The 15,408-nt window shown below is 51.1% G+C and overlaps 1 protein-coding gene across 1 annotated transcript in view; it reads left to right on the forward strand.

Moving 5' to 3' along the window:
- The window catches only part of CACNA1E (calcium voltage-gated channel subunit alpha1 E), a 315,028-nt gene that overhangs the window by 161,253 nt on the left and 138,367 nt on the right, over positions 1-15,408 (forward strand). The window contains 1 exon segment of the mRNA XM_030572681.1: positions 11,622-11,725. Within this exon segment, the coding sequence (XP_030428541.1) occupies positions 11,622-11,725 (104 nt within the window).

Here is a 15,408-nt window from a genome sequence, read left to right on the forward strand (position 1 = left end):
CACTCCTCTCTGGTGCCCCTCACAGTCTAATGTATTTATCCTCTGTACATCCCTGTGAGGCAGGGCTGGGCTATTCTCCCGCTACAGAGAGAGAAGTGAGGCCCAGAGAGAGTGACTGGCTTGCCCAAGGTCACCCAGAAAATCTGCCCTGCTCCATGGCCTTGGGGTGAGTCCTTCATCCTGTGCCTCGGTTTCCCAAGTTTGCATAAGGCCAATAATCCTGAACCACCTTTATACTGTGCTTTGAATTCCACAGATAATGTGTTTGCTGGGCATTATTATTAAGCGATAATCTGTAATCTGCTGCTGAACACCGCTCTATAAGGTGGCAAAAAAAAAAAGAATCCCAGCGTTCTGAATTCGCTGGAAAGCCTCGCTCCAATTGAACTCCCATCTTGATTGTTTGAGCCTCACTAAATCTCTTTGTTGGTGCCTGGATTTCATTTCCAGAAGCTAGAGAGGGCTGCGCTTCCATGCAAATGTTCAGTGTGCCGTCTGAGGTCTCTTTTCACCGAGGCAGTCAGGGAGCAGGATGCGTTGCGTTGTTGAGCTGAACAGCTATTTTTATTTCCCCAGGGGATAAAGTAAATGCCTTCTACTCAAGCATGGGCTGTGCACAAGCACAGCATGCAACTGCCATAGAGAGTGTCTGGCTCACCAATCAAAATCCTTCCCGTATTGTCTCCAGCATCCTTTTCATTCCCCTGCTCGGTCTTGACCCAATTTACAACCCCCGCCCCCAATTCCATCTGCCCAACACACGGTATGTAGCTTGTACTAACCTAGCTGTGCAGGGAAGAGAGAGTGCAAATCATGGGGAGAGGTCTATCTAAATCTCTCCTGTCTAGGTACATTTTAACTCACCCTCCATATGAAGTGCAGGACATGTGTAAGTAACACAAGCAATCCGTCTTGTTACCTGTGTGGTGCTGCGCGGTTGTGCTTATTTGGTTGGGGATGTTTGCTTGATGTTGTTGCCAGCCACAGGGAGCTGGTGGGAGGAAGTGTCGCGTGACGAGGCAGAGCTCACCTTGTATTCTGATGGTGGGGTTATCCGTGGCCAGGCTGGTAACTGGTGGAAGGGAGTTTGTAACTGTGGCCAGCTGAAGAGAGCCCTGATCCATCACTCAGAGTGTAGTTAACGTCAGTATACCTAAGGCACAGAGCTGCCGTGGTCCTGGGGAAGCAGCTGACCCCTGAGATTACCAGGTCACCTTGTGCTGGGGGCTTCCAGGAGCATCTGAGTGTGGAGTTGTCCATCTGCTGTGCTTGCTTGACTTCGAACCTGCAACCCGGGAGTGTCCCAAGGCTTTATGACAGTGACTCTTCCTACCATGCCTCTCCCTCTTGGGATGCTGAAGCCCCAGGGCAATCAGGCAGCACTGGCATTGCTGGAAATCTTTGGAGCACCCAACTACCCCCTGAGCCCATAGGCTCCCAAATGCCTATCTGCACCTGCCCAAGCTTTTGAAGATGTTTCCTTTAGCCCCTCTATGCCTCATTTCCATGTCAGAAGAACAGGCATAATACTTTATAATGCGGGGGCCAGATGACTGAGCATAAAGCAGTTGGAGATCCCTTGACAGAAAGGAGAGTGGGGGGAAAAGCCAGTATCAATCTTGAACCGTAGCATGTTCGTTAAAGGCTCCCATGGACCTGGGACTCCACAAGCCTGGGCATTGCCAGAGTCACTTTGCATGGCAGAAGGAAGCTTTTGTGTGGTTTGTCTCCAAGTTACTGCATTTCTTGTCTCCTTCCCCCCATCCCGGCTCCCTGTCCCTTTGGTGAATCGGGCAAACACAGTCTCCCTCCTGCTCTGAAGAGCACTTCCAACACAGCTGCAGATGCTGCTGCCGGTGTGTGGCTGGGGTGTCATGGCAAATCCATGAGAGGCTGGCATTTGGAGTAGCAGCAGAAAGGCTGGAAAGGAGACTGTTCAGTGGCCTGGCTAAGTAGAACTGGGGACCTGGGACTTCTTGGAAGGGGTCAGGCCAGATGCTCTGGGTGATTGGGAAAGGAATAGAGAGCTTCCAGATCAGGGGTGAGAATCTGCCCTGGGTCAGTAGTGACAGAAAGTTCCTACTTATTTGCTATTGAGTCTATTTCCCACTTAACGGGTATTTGTTGCTCCCGCACATGTGCACCCCTCCGACACTGACATGCAGAATGCCCAGAGATGCCCCCTGACTAGAGGAGTGGGTCCTCCTCCATGACCGGAGGGGGATGGCTGTATAGTTGCTGCCTATGCTGGCCTTTTTGGTAGATAAAGATAGGACTAAAGAGTCCAGGGCTATAAATCCAGCACTGGCCCCCCTCCAGTCAGTTCACATATAAGCATGAAGGAAATAAACCAGCTAGTCCCATAGGCTGTGAGCTGGAACCCAGTTCTTCTTGGCAACTTTGTCCTGGTCTGTTTTACCTGGACCCAGAGTCCCCAGCACTGTGCAAGCCAGGTGCATGATTATCTAGGTCATAGTAGTGCCTAGAGGCCCCACTTTGAGGTCAGGGCAACGTTGTATGAGATGCTATCTAAACACAGAATAAGTCAATCCCTGCCCCAAAAAGCTTACAGTCAAAATCAGCTAGACAGAGGGGAAAACAGATGTGAAGTGATTTGCCCAAGGTCACACTATAAGGCAGTGGCAGAGCTGGGAATAGACCCTAGTCCAGTGCCCTACCCACTAGGCCGTGCTGCCTTAAGCATCTAGTAATGGCCAGGGTGTCTCATCACCTACGCTGGGGTGGGGGAGAAGGTGGTTTAATGCAAAAGGCAATATCAATATTAGGGATGAGTGAAACAGTTGTTCCCCCCAGTCTCAGACAGGACCTCTGTGCTTTCAAGCTTTGATAAATTTTGATCAACTCTGCCCCTTGTTATGATTCATTCCTGTGCACCGTTACCTTTCCTGGTTCTAGCTGGGGCTGGGAGTGGCTGAATGGGCCCAGATGAGGAGGCATGGGTAGGGATCCAACCACTTTCACACTCAGCATACTCCAGACTCCTAACTTCCCAGAGTTTTGCTTCTATCAGACGTTATGGTTCCTGGAGCTCCTACCCAATGCCTGTGTCTACCCCCAGATACTGCCTCCCGTTATAGACTCATGAATGTCAAGGCCAGAAGGGACCATCATGATCATAGAATCATAGAACATCAGGGCTGGAAGGGGCCTCAGGAGGTCATCTAGTCCAGCCCCCTGCTCAAAGCAGAACCATCTAGTCCAGGGGTCTCAGACTCAAATGACCACGAGGGCCACATGAGGACTAGTACATTGGTCTGAGGGCCACATTACTGACACCTCCCCACAACCCCCTGGGCCTCGCCCCCACTCCACCCCTTCCAGAAGCTCCGCCCCTGCCCTGCCTCTTCTCACCTCTTCCCTGCCCCCATTCCAACCCCTTCTCCGAAATCCCCGCCCCAACTCCATCCCCTCCCTGCCCCCAGGGGGTGCAGGAGGGGTGTGGGATGTGGCAGGGGCTCAGGGCAGGGAGTTGGGGTATGGGGTGCAGGAGGGATGAGGGGTGCGGCAGGAGATTGGGGCAGGGGATCGGGTTGCGGGAGGGATGTGGCAGGGGCTCAGGGCAGGGAGTTGGGGTGTGGGGTACAGGAGGGATGAGGGATGCGGCAGGAGGTCAGCGCAGGGGATCAGGGTGCAGGAGGGGTGTGGCAGGCGGCTCAGGGAAGGGAGTTGGGGTGGAGGATGGGTGCAGGGTGCAGCAGGGGGCTCGGCAGGAGGTCATTGTGCAGGGTACAGCAGGGGGTCAGGGTGCAGCAGGGGGCTCAGGGCAGTGCATTGGGGTGCAGGAGGGCTGTGGCAGGGGGTTCGATTGCAAGAGGGACTCGGGGGGCAGGCTCTGGCCTGGTGTGCACTGGGGGCGGGGCAAGCTCCCTGCCCGCCCGCCTCTCCAGGAAGTGGCTGGAACATAGAGGAGCAGGGACACGGGGTGTGTATGTTGCTGTTGCTTCAGGCACCTCCCCCAGCATCTCCCATTGGGTGGGAACAGGGAACCGCGGTGTGTGTTGGGCCAGAGCCTCTCTAGGTAAACGCTGGAAGAGGGCTGGGGCGGGGGCTGCAAGGACCTCACGGGCCACAGAAAATATCCTCGCAGGCCGCATGCGGGCCTACGGGGCACGTGTTTGAGACCCCTGATCTAGTCGGACCTCCTGTACATTGTAGGCCACAGAACCTCACCCACTCACTCCTGTAACAGGCCCCTATTCTCTGGCTGTGTTACTTAAGTCCTCAAATCTTGATTTAAATGCTTCAAATTACAGAGAATCCACCATTTTCATTAATTCAAACCCTGCAAGTGATCTGTACCCTGTGCGGCAGAGGAAAGCAAAATCCCCTAGGGTCTCTTCCAATCTGACCTGGGGGAAAATTCCTTCCCAACTCCAAATCTGGCAATCAGTTAGACCCTGAGCATGTGAGCAAGAACCACCCACCCAGATTCCTGGGAAAGAATTCTCTGCAATAACTCAGAGCCCTCCTCAGCAAGCTCCAGTTAGGAGGCAGCTACCTGGATCAGGGCTTTAATTTCACATCTTCCCCAAAGGACTTGGGAAAGGCAGGAGATGCCCCTCTTTGCACTGCCTGCAAAGCATAGAGAGACACGGGTTCTAATCCCCCCTTCACCGCCTCCTCATCCATCCGCCCGTCTCTCCTGCGCTCCCCTCCGGAGGTTAATGTGATAATTGCCATGTGTGACTGTTTACTTCAAGAGGAGGTGGCACCACCCCCAGCTGGGCAGGTTCGTCAAAGAAAACATTGCCGCTGCGTCACGGATGAAATTGCTGGTAATTGAGACCATTTTCCCGGCACAGGTGCACCACCGCCCCCAAGCTGCTTTCACCGTCTGTCATGATCCCCCTCTTGTTTGTCACTCTTAGTAATTAGAGTCTGCAGGTGAGGAAAGCGAGGCAGAGACAACAAGAGAGTGACACAAAGCCTGGGAGCATCAGCAGGCAGGTCTTAGGGCAGAGAGACAAGCAGTAACGTACAGTGGCACTGTCTTGGGAGGGATCAGGCAATGGGCTGCCTGCAGGGCCGGCTTTAGGAAGTGCGGGGCCCAATTCAAACAGTTTAGATGGGGCCCGGCAGGGATGACTTAAAAAAAAACAAACCAAAAACCCCCCACACATATGGGGCTTGTACTCACCGGGCGGTGCTCCGAGTCTTCGGCGCCACATCGGTGGTGGGTCCTTCACTCACTCCAGGTCTTCGGTGGCACTGAAGGACCCGCTGCCGAAGACCCGGAGCGAGTAAAGGACCTGCCGCCGAAGACCCAGAGTGCCGCCAGGTGAATAAAAATTAAAAAGGCGTCTCTAGCCAGGGAAGGGATTCTCACTGGGTGCGGGGCCTGATTCGGGGGAATTGGTGGAATAGGCCTAAAGCCGGCCCTAGCTGCCTGCCTCCATGGCAGGAGAAGGCCGGGCAGCTGGCTTGGAGAGAAGCCTCCTTCTGATTTGGGTGTGTTTTCCACCCACTTAGCACTGGAGAAATGGCTGTCGTGTGCAGGGCACTGGAGTATTAGGCCCATGTTTGTGAGCGGGAGGGCTCCTGGACCGTGGATGTAGTCCCATCTGGCCCTTTTTTACTACCTTCCAACAGTCAGTTTCACAATCTGTTCTGGGCTGACGGCAGGAGCTGCTTCAAAGCCTTGATTCAGTCTTTCCAGGAGCATTTAGTGCATTGGAGTCACTTTCATTAAAAGCCTTTGGGAAGCAGGGTTGGGGGGCACAGAAAGTGAGGAAGCAATGTCACAGCTCAGGAGTTTTAGCCAGCAATTTCTCATCTCTTGTTAAGGGGTTTCCCCCCACTTTGCAAATTTATTTATTTATTTATTGCCCGCTCTTCCAGTCTTTGGAGATTACTTTTACTTTTCTTTTTGAAGAGACTCACAGTGGTCCCTACACTGGCCGATCTGGAGATGCACTGCTGATGACTCAGATGAAGATGAGGGCTTAATTAGCGTTAGGAAAAAAGAATCGTTCATTCCAACAAGATTGATGCCACCTCCCCCAGATGGTCACATTCTGCCGCATCACTGCTCAGGTCGGCGTCATGCACAGATGACTTGACAAGAGAACAAATGGGAACTGAGAAGTGGCAGGGAGGTGGAGAGGGGGCATTGCTTTATTAAAAGGCCCAGTGAATAATTGTATTGAGATGTCATGGAGCGATGCTCGCTAGAAGCCTTTTAAGCTGATACAGTTTGGCCCTATTGTTAGTGCTCTCCTGGGTGCTGGCATCTTCTCTGTTTGTTCCTCTGAGTCTCGCCAGTGAGGCTGTGATGCAACACGGTTGATGTGCTATTTACAATGACACAGTCAGACTAGACGTGTGCTTGGAATAACTCTGAACTGGAAGGACAAAGGTTGGCAACCTCTAGCTGAGATGCCAACTTCATTGCATATAATTCTTCCTTTTGAACTCAAGTCACACCTCACAGGTGCAAACACTGTGCATTTTGTATTGTTTAGCATGGTGCGGGCGAAACACAAGGGAGCCCCAAATGAGGTCAGGCAGGAATGTGAAAAGACAAAAACCTTACTCATTCTGCTCTATGCATGGCCTCAGGGCTTACCTTCTCAGAGAGAAGGATGGGTCCAGCTGCCGTGTTTGGATGAGATGGAAACTTCCCCAGAATCCAAGGGTGTCTGGATTTGGTATTTTGCTCTGGGTTTATCTCTTCCTTAATTGTAATGTGAAACCTGACCTCCCACCCATCCACGGGTGGTCGCTCGTGGGAGGCCATTACAATGATAGGTGTGATTATAGCAGGGAGAGAGAAGGAAATGTGTCCCCATCCACCCAGGACCGTCCTTAGGATTTATGGTGCCTTAGGCGGAATTATTAAACTGGTGCCCTTGTGCCTGGCTTGCTCTGAGCAACACAAACATAAGCTTACAGTATTGGAAAACTTGCCACATGCATGTTATTAAAACCAGTTTAACTTAATTAAGCACACTGTAATGCCGATGAACTAGCACTAAAGAAGTAGCACTATAGAAAAAATTCTGTTTTGACAGAATGATGCAAATAATATAATTTTTTTAAGTTGTCACCATTTTATTGGAAATTTATATGAAGAGGTATTGAAACAAGGATTTGTTTTTAATTAAAAGCAATCTTTCTGGCTCTTTTGGCTGCAAAATCAGTAATAATGTCATCGTATGACAAAGACAAAGTGATGTCTTGTTTGATTGCAAGAATAGCAAGACCAGTCAAGCGTTCCTGACTCATTGTAGAGCGGAGATAGTTTTTAATGAGCTTTAGTTTTGAGAAACTCTGTTCTCCTGATGCCGCTCTTACAGAAATTGTCAGTAGAATATGAATGGTAATGTACACTTTTGGATATATATATATCAACAAGTTTGTTGGTATGAATAAACTGTACAATGTCTTCATCGATTTTGCATGTGGCAACACTGATGACAGTGTACTCAATTCTTCATACAGTTCAAGTCCATTTAAATCAGAACTATCACTGTGCTTCAGGAGGATCTCTAGGTTCTTGCACTTTGTCATTAGTTGCTCTTGTTTTCCTATTTTGTTGAATTTAGTCCCGCTCAGCCTGCTGCCAGCTGAGTGACTGGAACCCCAGGTCGACAGTGGGTTGGGTGGCTCAGCCGGGGGCTCAGCCAACGGCCTGCTTAGCCTGCGGCCAGCCTGGGGTTCCTTGGGGGTCCCCAGGCCAGCAGCGGGACCCGCTGAGTGGGGCCGGCGGCTGGGACCTCAGCTGGCAATGAGGCAGCAGCCAGAATCCCAGAACATCAAAAATCAGCTGGCATGCCACCTTTGGCATGTGTGCCGTAGGTTGCTGACCCCTGCTCTGTACCAGTGGTTCCCAAACTGAGGTTCGCGAACCCCTGGGGGTTTGCAGAACGTTACAGGGGGGTTGCCAGAAAAATTTCACTAATGGCGGCCAGAGGACCCCGGGCATTGGAGACAGCAGGTGGGACCCGGTTGCAGGGTAGACACCCTGAGTCCCAGAGAGAGCGGGACTGGGCAGTTGGGGCTGGCAGCCCAAGTCCTGGCAGTCAGCAAGGGAGCCGGCAGCCTGAACCCCAGTGCTCTGTGCGGGGCTGGCAGCCTGAGTAACAGGAAGAGTGAGGCTGGCAGCCTGAGCCCTGCCCCCATCAGCAGGGGAGCCAGCAGCCCGAACCTCCGCCTGAGCCCCAGGAAGAGCGGGGCGGGCAGTTGGGGCATCCATCACGCTGAGGAAATGTAAACTTAAATCCCTGAAAATATTCATTTTTAGAAGGGGGTTCATGACATTTCACAATTTAGTGAAAGGGGTTCTCGGGCTGCTAAAGTTTGGGAATCCCTGCTCTATACATTAGTAAGGAGATGAGCATATTACAGTTGTTGGAGGGCTCTATTTAGCAGTAACAGGGCTATAGGAAAGTCAGTCAGCATTTTTTGTTTCTCTGATGAAAACTGGCCCATTCCCTTCCCTATGCCAAACTTGTCACATATAATTGTCAGCAACTTAATTTTCTGTTTTTGGCTAAGATATTTATTTAAAAAAAATTGAAATTGAATTCAGGATTGTTAGCAAGCATTTCTGGCAAACAAATTTGTTAAATGACAATCTAAATGGCAACACAGCACTGCTTTCATGCTTGGCTCACCCCCCAACCTGCTGGTCCAACAGCTGCAGTAGAGGAGGAGACAGGTGGAAAACTGCAGGACCCCAAAATCCACCTCTTGGGGTGCAGAGTGGCAACAGCAGCAGCAAACCCTCAGGTCCGATCACACGCCAATGGGCACCACCGCCAGCCCAACAGACCATGGTGAAGTTAGCACAACATCTGATGTCAGGGACGGGGCACCCATGGAGCTACAGCAACTCATCCTGCCCTGTGCAGCTCTGCCTGAGGGAGAGATCCAATCCCCAGCTAGGGTGACCAGATCCAGATATCCTGATTTTATAGGGCCAGTCCCGATATTTGGGGCTTTGTCTTATACAGGCACCAGGAGCCTATATAAGAAAAAGACCCCCAAAATTGAGACTGTCCCTATAAAAGTGGGACATCTGCTCACCCTACCCCAATCCCCTGTCCTGATTTTTTGCACATGCTACCTGGCTATCCCCAGCCCAGTCCTGTGCAACCATTCCAATCCTGGCTGTCTGCCAAGGAAGTGAGTTACTTTCACTTTCATTCCTCAGTAGGCAGCCAGGAAGGGGAGGGGGGAGAAAGGGGTGCTCCGTGGGGGGAAGGCGAAAGGTGGGGTGCTCCATGGGGCAGGGGGGTGAAGAACGGATGTTATGGAGGACAACAAAGGTTACTGCCAGAGCCACCGAGCCTGCCTCACCTCACACGAGGGGAAAGAGCCACACTCACAGGTGAGTTCCTTCCCCCACCCCTTCCCAGAGACCCCAGCAGCCAATCCACTCTCTCAGACTGTGCTGCATTTGGCTCTCTAGGACCCAACAGCCTTGCTCTTACATGCTCCACTGCTTCCCATCTGTCCGGGCTCCCGGCAGAGCGGTGCCACCAGACCTAGTGGTGCCCTAGGTGGCTGCCTATTCTGCCTATGGCTAAGGACGGCCCTGCATCCACCTATCGGTCAGGTCATGATGTGAGGACGAACAGTGTCTGTGTCCCCAAGTCTGATCAGCTGTGGTGGGCTGGAGGGGAGGTGACAGAGGGCCGGGTGCCAATGCTTGGCACTGCCTATGACGGTGTATAGCTAGAATCCAGGCTCTGTGGGAAGGAAGAGTTTTTAACCCAGCTTGGAAATGGCACTCTGGGACTGGTGGAGGAGGAAAGGGGAGAGGCACAACATTTCAGCCGGGGTGGCACTGTGAATCCCTGTCTTTACTGAGTGAGGAGCACTGAGAGCGTGCTACTGTCGTGTGGGTCAGGGGAGGACTCTCTGAGATCCCCTGAGGTGACTGGCTCAGGCAGACGCTGGCAGCTGTCAGAGTTTCTGCTGCTTTTCAGTTGCTGGAGGCCTTCTGAGGGGTTCTAGGTGATGGAGTGGGGAAATGACTTCCCAATTTAGACTCTCAATGTGTGAAATGAGCTGGCTGACTGTGGTCCTAGGTATTCACCTACTTCCTCAGCTCACTGAGTGCACTGGTACCATTGTCAGTTCTGAAATAATGGGGTGGTGATTGAGGTATGTTATCAGAAACAACAGGGTTGGAAGAGCAGAGGGTCCTGAAGGTCACATGGAGATGTATTTATACAGCAGTTTTGAGGGGCTGGCCCTGGAATAGCAAGGATATGCTGCAAGTCAGCCTTGGGCTTCCAGCCACATTAGTTCTATTCCAGGAGACATAGACATGAGCAATCATTATTTGACTTGTGCTTCAGTAAAGCAGTGCTATAGCCAAGGCCCCAGGTATTGTGGGGTGAGGCCCCCTAAATTCTCTGGCACAGCCTCCAGCCCATGGCCTGCAGTATCCATCCCCTTTGCAGCCCAGCCCAGCTCAGCAGACAGCCTGCTGCCAGGAGCCAGGCCAGCTAATGGGTCAGTTTAGCTCCCCTCCCTTCCCTTTGGACATGGCTGGAGGGAGCGGCTTGGGGAGAAGCCCTGGAGCAGAAGCAGAGGAACTGAGACTCTGGAAGAGTTTGCATGCAACCCCCCAAATGCCCAGCTCCTGATGTTTGTGTAAAGATTTGGGATAAAGACTTTTCCTCCGCTAGAGTCGGGGTTCTGGCTTTATGCCACAGTGTGCAGTGTCAGAGCAGGCACTGACTGCTCTCTTTCCCTCCAGGCTGGTGCGGCTCGGCATGCAGAGCTTGAAGCATTGACTGTCCAGGAAGCTCATAAGCCAGCAGCAGCTCAGTACCACGTAACTTGTTCTATGCTGGGCACTCAGTGCTTTCCATGAAGGCCAATTCTAATGCTCACAGCTCCAGTTCTCTTCTCAACCTTGCCACCACCTGGCCCAGCTCTGAGTCCAGCCCCTCACTCCCACTGCAGGTCACTGCTGCACATTCCCTGGGGAAACAAGGGTAGCTGAGCCAGTTTAGAGCAGCTTCCCTCCGACGCCTCAGTTCTTCTTCTCAGGCCTGCTGTGGTGCCGCTCTGCAGATACCCTGGCTCCCCTGCCCATATCCATCAGGGCAGAGCGGGGAGCAGAGCTGTCTGAGCATGGCACGGCTTCTCAGCCTAATCCAGCCTAGTGGTGAGAGCTCCAAACAACACCTCTCCAAGGTGTACAAGTGGATCCTCCTGGTTGGATCAGGGCAGGTCTGGATGTGCTCTTGGCTCAGGACAGGAAGATGCCAAGCCAGTTTCTCCCTCTCTGGCTCCTGCTCTGCCCTTTAAAGTGCCGTACAAGGGGGCCTGTGCTGGTGAACTGCACCTGACAAGGACAGTACAGGACGGCACAGGCTGGGTGGAGGCAGGGGGCAAAGGCTCACATCCAGTGCTGGGTACCAAATGGCAACTTCAATGAATTACGTGGGGTGGGAGGGTGGCATAGTCAGTTCTGTGGCACTTGGGCAACATGCAGGATTCTGCAGAAGGCTCTGTGGCTTTGGAATCCCAGGGCACACAGGGCCCTGGTTATAGACCCTGGGGGATGAAGTAACTGGAGCCCTTCATGGTCACACAGAGGTGGAACATAGTGTAACGTTGTTGGTTTTTTTCCCTTTCAGACCAATGATGCCTTAGGAGCCACCTGGAACTGGCTGTACTTCATCCCCCTCATCATCATCGGCTCCTTCTTTGTTCTTAACCTTGTCCTGGGAGTGCTTTCCGGGTAAGCAAGCTGCTTTCCCCTTCTTTTGGGTCCATTAGCCCCTGTTAACCCTGCTGGGTCCTGACCCAATCACTGGTTGCTCTTGGGTTAGCACTGGGGTATTTGGGAGCTTTCTCATGCTCAGGCCTCCTTCAGGTTTCTCTTCAGTGACTCCACCTGGGGAAGGCTTGGTCTGCAATAGTGTTTCTAGTGGGGTCCCAAAGGGATCTGTTTTTGTCCATAAGCTACTTAACATTTGTATCATTGACCTGGAAGAAGACATAAAATCATCACTGATCAAGTTTGCAGGTGACACAAAAACTGAGGGATTGGTAGATAATGAAGAGGACAGAATGATCTGGATCGCTCAGTAAATTGGCACAAGGAAAGAATGTGTTTTTTTAACATGTCTAAATGTAAATGTAGACATCTAGATACAAAGTATGCAGGCCATAGTAGGGGATGCAGGACTCTCTCCTGGGAAGCAGAGACCCTGAAAAAGATTTAGGGGTTGCGGTAAATAGTCCACTGAACATGAGCTCCCAGTGCAGCGCTGTGGCCAGAAGGGCTCAAGTGATCCTGGGATGTGTTAACAGGAGAAGCTGGGGTAGATAGACTCAAGGAGCTCAGTGTACTTAACTTAGCAAGGAGAATCATAGAATATCAGGGTTGGAAGGGACCTCAGGAGGTCATCAAGTCCAACCCCCTGTTCAAAGGGGAACCAATTCCCAGATAGATTTTTGCCCCAGATCCCTAAATGACCCCCTCAAGGATTGAGCTTACAACCCTGGGTTTAGCAGGCCAATGCTCAAACCACTGAGCTATCCGAATGTTAAGGGATAACTTAATGACAGTCTCTAAGTACCTGCATGGGGAACAAATATTTCATACTGGGCTCTTTAATCGAGGGGAGAAAGGTCTAACACAATCCAATGGCTGCAAGTAGAAGCTAGACAAATGCAGACTGGAAATAAGGTGTACATTTTTAACAGTGAGAGGAATTAACTACTGGAACAATTTCCCCAGGGTCATGGTGAATTCTCCATCAGTGACAACCATTCAATCACAATGGGATATTTTTCTGAAGGATAAACTCTAGGAATTATGTTGGCGAAGCTCTACTGCCTGCGCTGTACAGGAGGTCAGGCTAGATGATCACAATGGTCCCTTCTGGCCTTGGAATCTATGAATAGCTGTGAACTCACTCATAGCTTCATTGTTTCCTCCATGGCTGCCTGCTCAGAAGTGCAGCCACTAGTTGAGTAAGGATCCCTCCCCCCACTCCCAGATGCAGTTGTATCAGCAAGACAATGTATCACATGCCTCCTGGTCCCTCCCAACTCATCAATGTGATTGCACCGCTGCTGCTGCTGGCCAGTCCTCTTTTGGTCTGGGCAGGATGTTTTGTATTATGGTATAAGTGTCTCTGGAGCTTCAAATGCCATTTGAAGTTATTGATCGTGCACAGTTCCCTTGACATGGCCCCAGTCTCACCAGACGTTTACATTTCCAAAGAAGAAAACACTAGGTTTAGAGTTGGCTTTGTCTCGCCCTTCTGGACATTCTCTCTACTGGGCGTAGTGCATGACACAGACTTCTGCCCTCCACACCACCTTCCCTACTGATCCTCAGCACACCAGTTCTACACATCTCAGCAGCTTCCCCAGGGGAGGAGGGTGCCAGAGGTTGGTCATGCAGTCGGTCATTTGCCTAGCAGGTGGGCTGCTGGGCTCTGTTACTCATTCCAGCCTCTGGTATGATGTGAAAACTCAGCCCATTTCCAGCCTTCCTGAATCTCCCAAGCTGTGCTTAGCAAGAGATACAGTGTAACGGGCTCCCTCTCTGGTGCCATACAGCCAGCTGCTACTGCCTCATTGTGGTGGTTGGAGGCTCACCCAGACCAGGAAGGGGTTCTGTCACCACCTGCCCTGTAACCTTGGGGTGTCTTAATGCTGTGCTGCTGTGGCTGAAAGCGCTAACACCAGCAGCCTGCCCACAAGCACAAGGTCTCATACTGGCTTCCACCAGCCCAGTTACTCCTGGTGGGGTAACCCCAATGGCCATTTCAGTGCTAAGTCTCCCCAAATCTGTCCTCCCCAAGTTCTTAACTACCAGACATTCAGACCTTTCCCCCCTGGTTCGCTCCCGCCCTGACAAAGGTGTGAAACCAGCCACCCCAGTTATCAGTTGCTTTGGCTCCCACACTCCACACAGTTTGCACACTGAGACCTGCTTGGGATAAAAATAAACATAAGGTTTATTTACTAGAAAAAACACAAATTCAGAGCTGAAATAGTAGGAAAGAGCAAACACATACCGTTTACTCAGAAAAGAAACATAGAAGATGTAACCTCAGACTTTACACTTCTGTATTAGATAAAATCTCTTTGCTAATACAAGTTATCTATTACCACTGAACAATTTCCTAGCATACCCACCAGCCTTTCTTGGATAACTTCCCGCCTACAGGCTGTCCCTCAAGTTCTGAATACCTTTTACTTCCAACCCCATCCATATTTAAGAGATTTGCAGGTTTATTTTCTTCAGTCATTATAGATATTCAAAGTGGGGAAATCCTCAGGTCTCTTGATGTCTTTCCACTAACTTCAATGGCCCAGCGTTGTCTTTTCCTAGATTGTTCAATGGATCATTATTCATTACTTGTCTGGTTTTGTGTAAATACCTGATTTGGAGGGTACCTCGCCTTCTCTGATTGCTCACTGCCCTGCTGTTAGGTGGAGCTGAAGTTTAGGAGCTCAGTTCTCTTTATATGCATGAATTCATAACCACGTCTCATAATGATCATTAAGTTCAGATACAAGCTTTAATAAAAGACCTTACTTGTTACATTTTTATAACACAATAATGTTAACTCCAACCAGTTGACTCAACTGTTTATTCTTTGGAGTTCAACTCCCCTGTTCTCCACTTGGGGTGTCTGGACCTGCGTTGTCACTTGCGTCTCGCTGTTCTGATTGATGCAGTGCCACATGCTGCTGTGTGTTTGGGGGTGACGATATGCTGAGTCATCGAGATGGAACGCTGTCTTGGTACCACAGGATCATCATGGAGGACGGTTGCTCCAAGTAGCCAGCCAGAGCACTTTTAGTTCCATCACTACTAGCACTACACACGTACTTTGCTCTCTCTATTCTTGTCTGGCTCCTCAGCCCCACCTAGACAGGGACAGTCAGCACAATATGAATGGAAAACACAGTCTGAGTCAACCCACAGTGCTGGGATCTCTTTTAAAGCCAGGAATGGCATCTCCTTTGGCTAGAGAGTTCAGAGCACTGTAGTGACAAATGCCTCGTGAGCTTCTGGAGGAGCCTGTGAAGCTGCAGCGCCAGGGACAACTGGTGTGCAGATAAATCCTGAACTGGGAAGTGGCGTTGGCAGCAGGGCTTGGAGCAGGGACAGCAAGAGGCTGAACTGGAGTGTTTCCTTCTCTTGCGGGCTTTTACTTGGGTGGTTCTGGCTGAGCAGCTGAGCCATCTCACTGTGGGGCAGAGCAATGAGGGCAGGAAGGACGGGCTGCTCTCTCGATGTGAAGTTCATATTTCAATGTAGCCTGCCATTTGATGCCAAAAGCTGTCAGGGAAAATGGTCTGGATCATTGTGTTCCTGGGGGGAGCTGACAGGAGGAGAGCAAGTGTGATGTATAGTTTGGATGTCAGGTGGGCGGGTGTTTGAAGTGTAGGGTG

The sequence above is a fragment of the Gopherus evgoodei genome, chromosome 8, assembly GCF_007399415.2.
Source record: "Gopherus evgoodei ecotype Sinaloan lineage chromosome 8, rGopEvg1_v1.p, whole genome shotgun sequence".
NCBI classification, from domain to species: domain Eukaryota; kingdom Metazoa; phylum Chordata; order Testudines; family Testudinidae; genus Gopherus; species Gopherus evgoodei.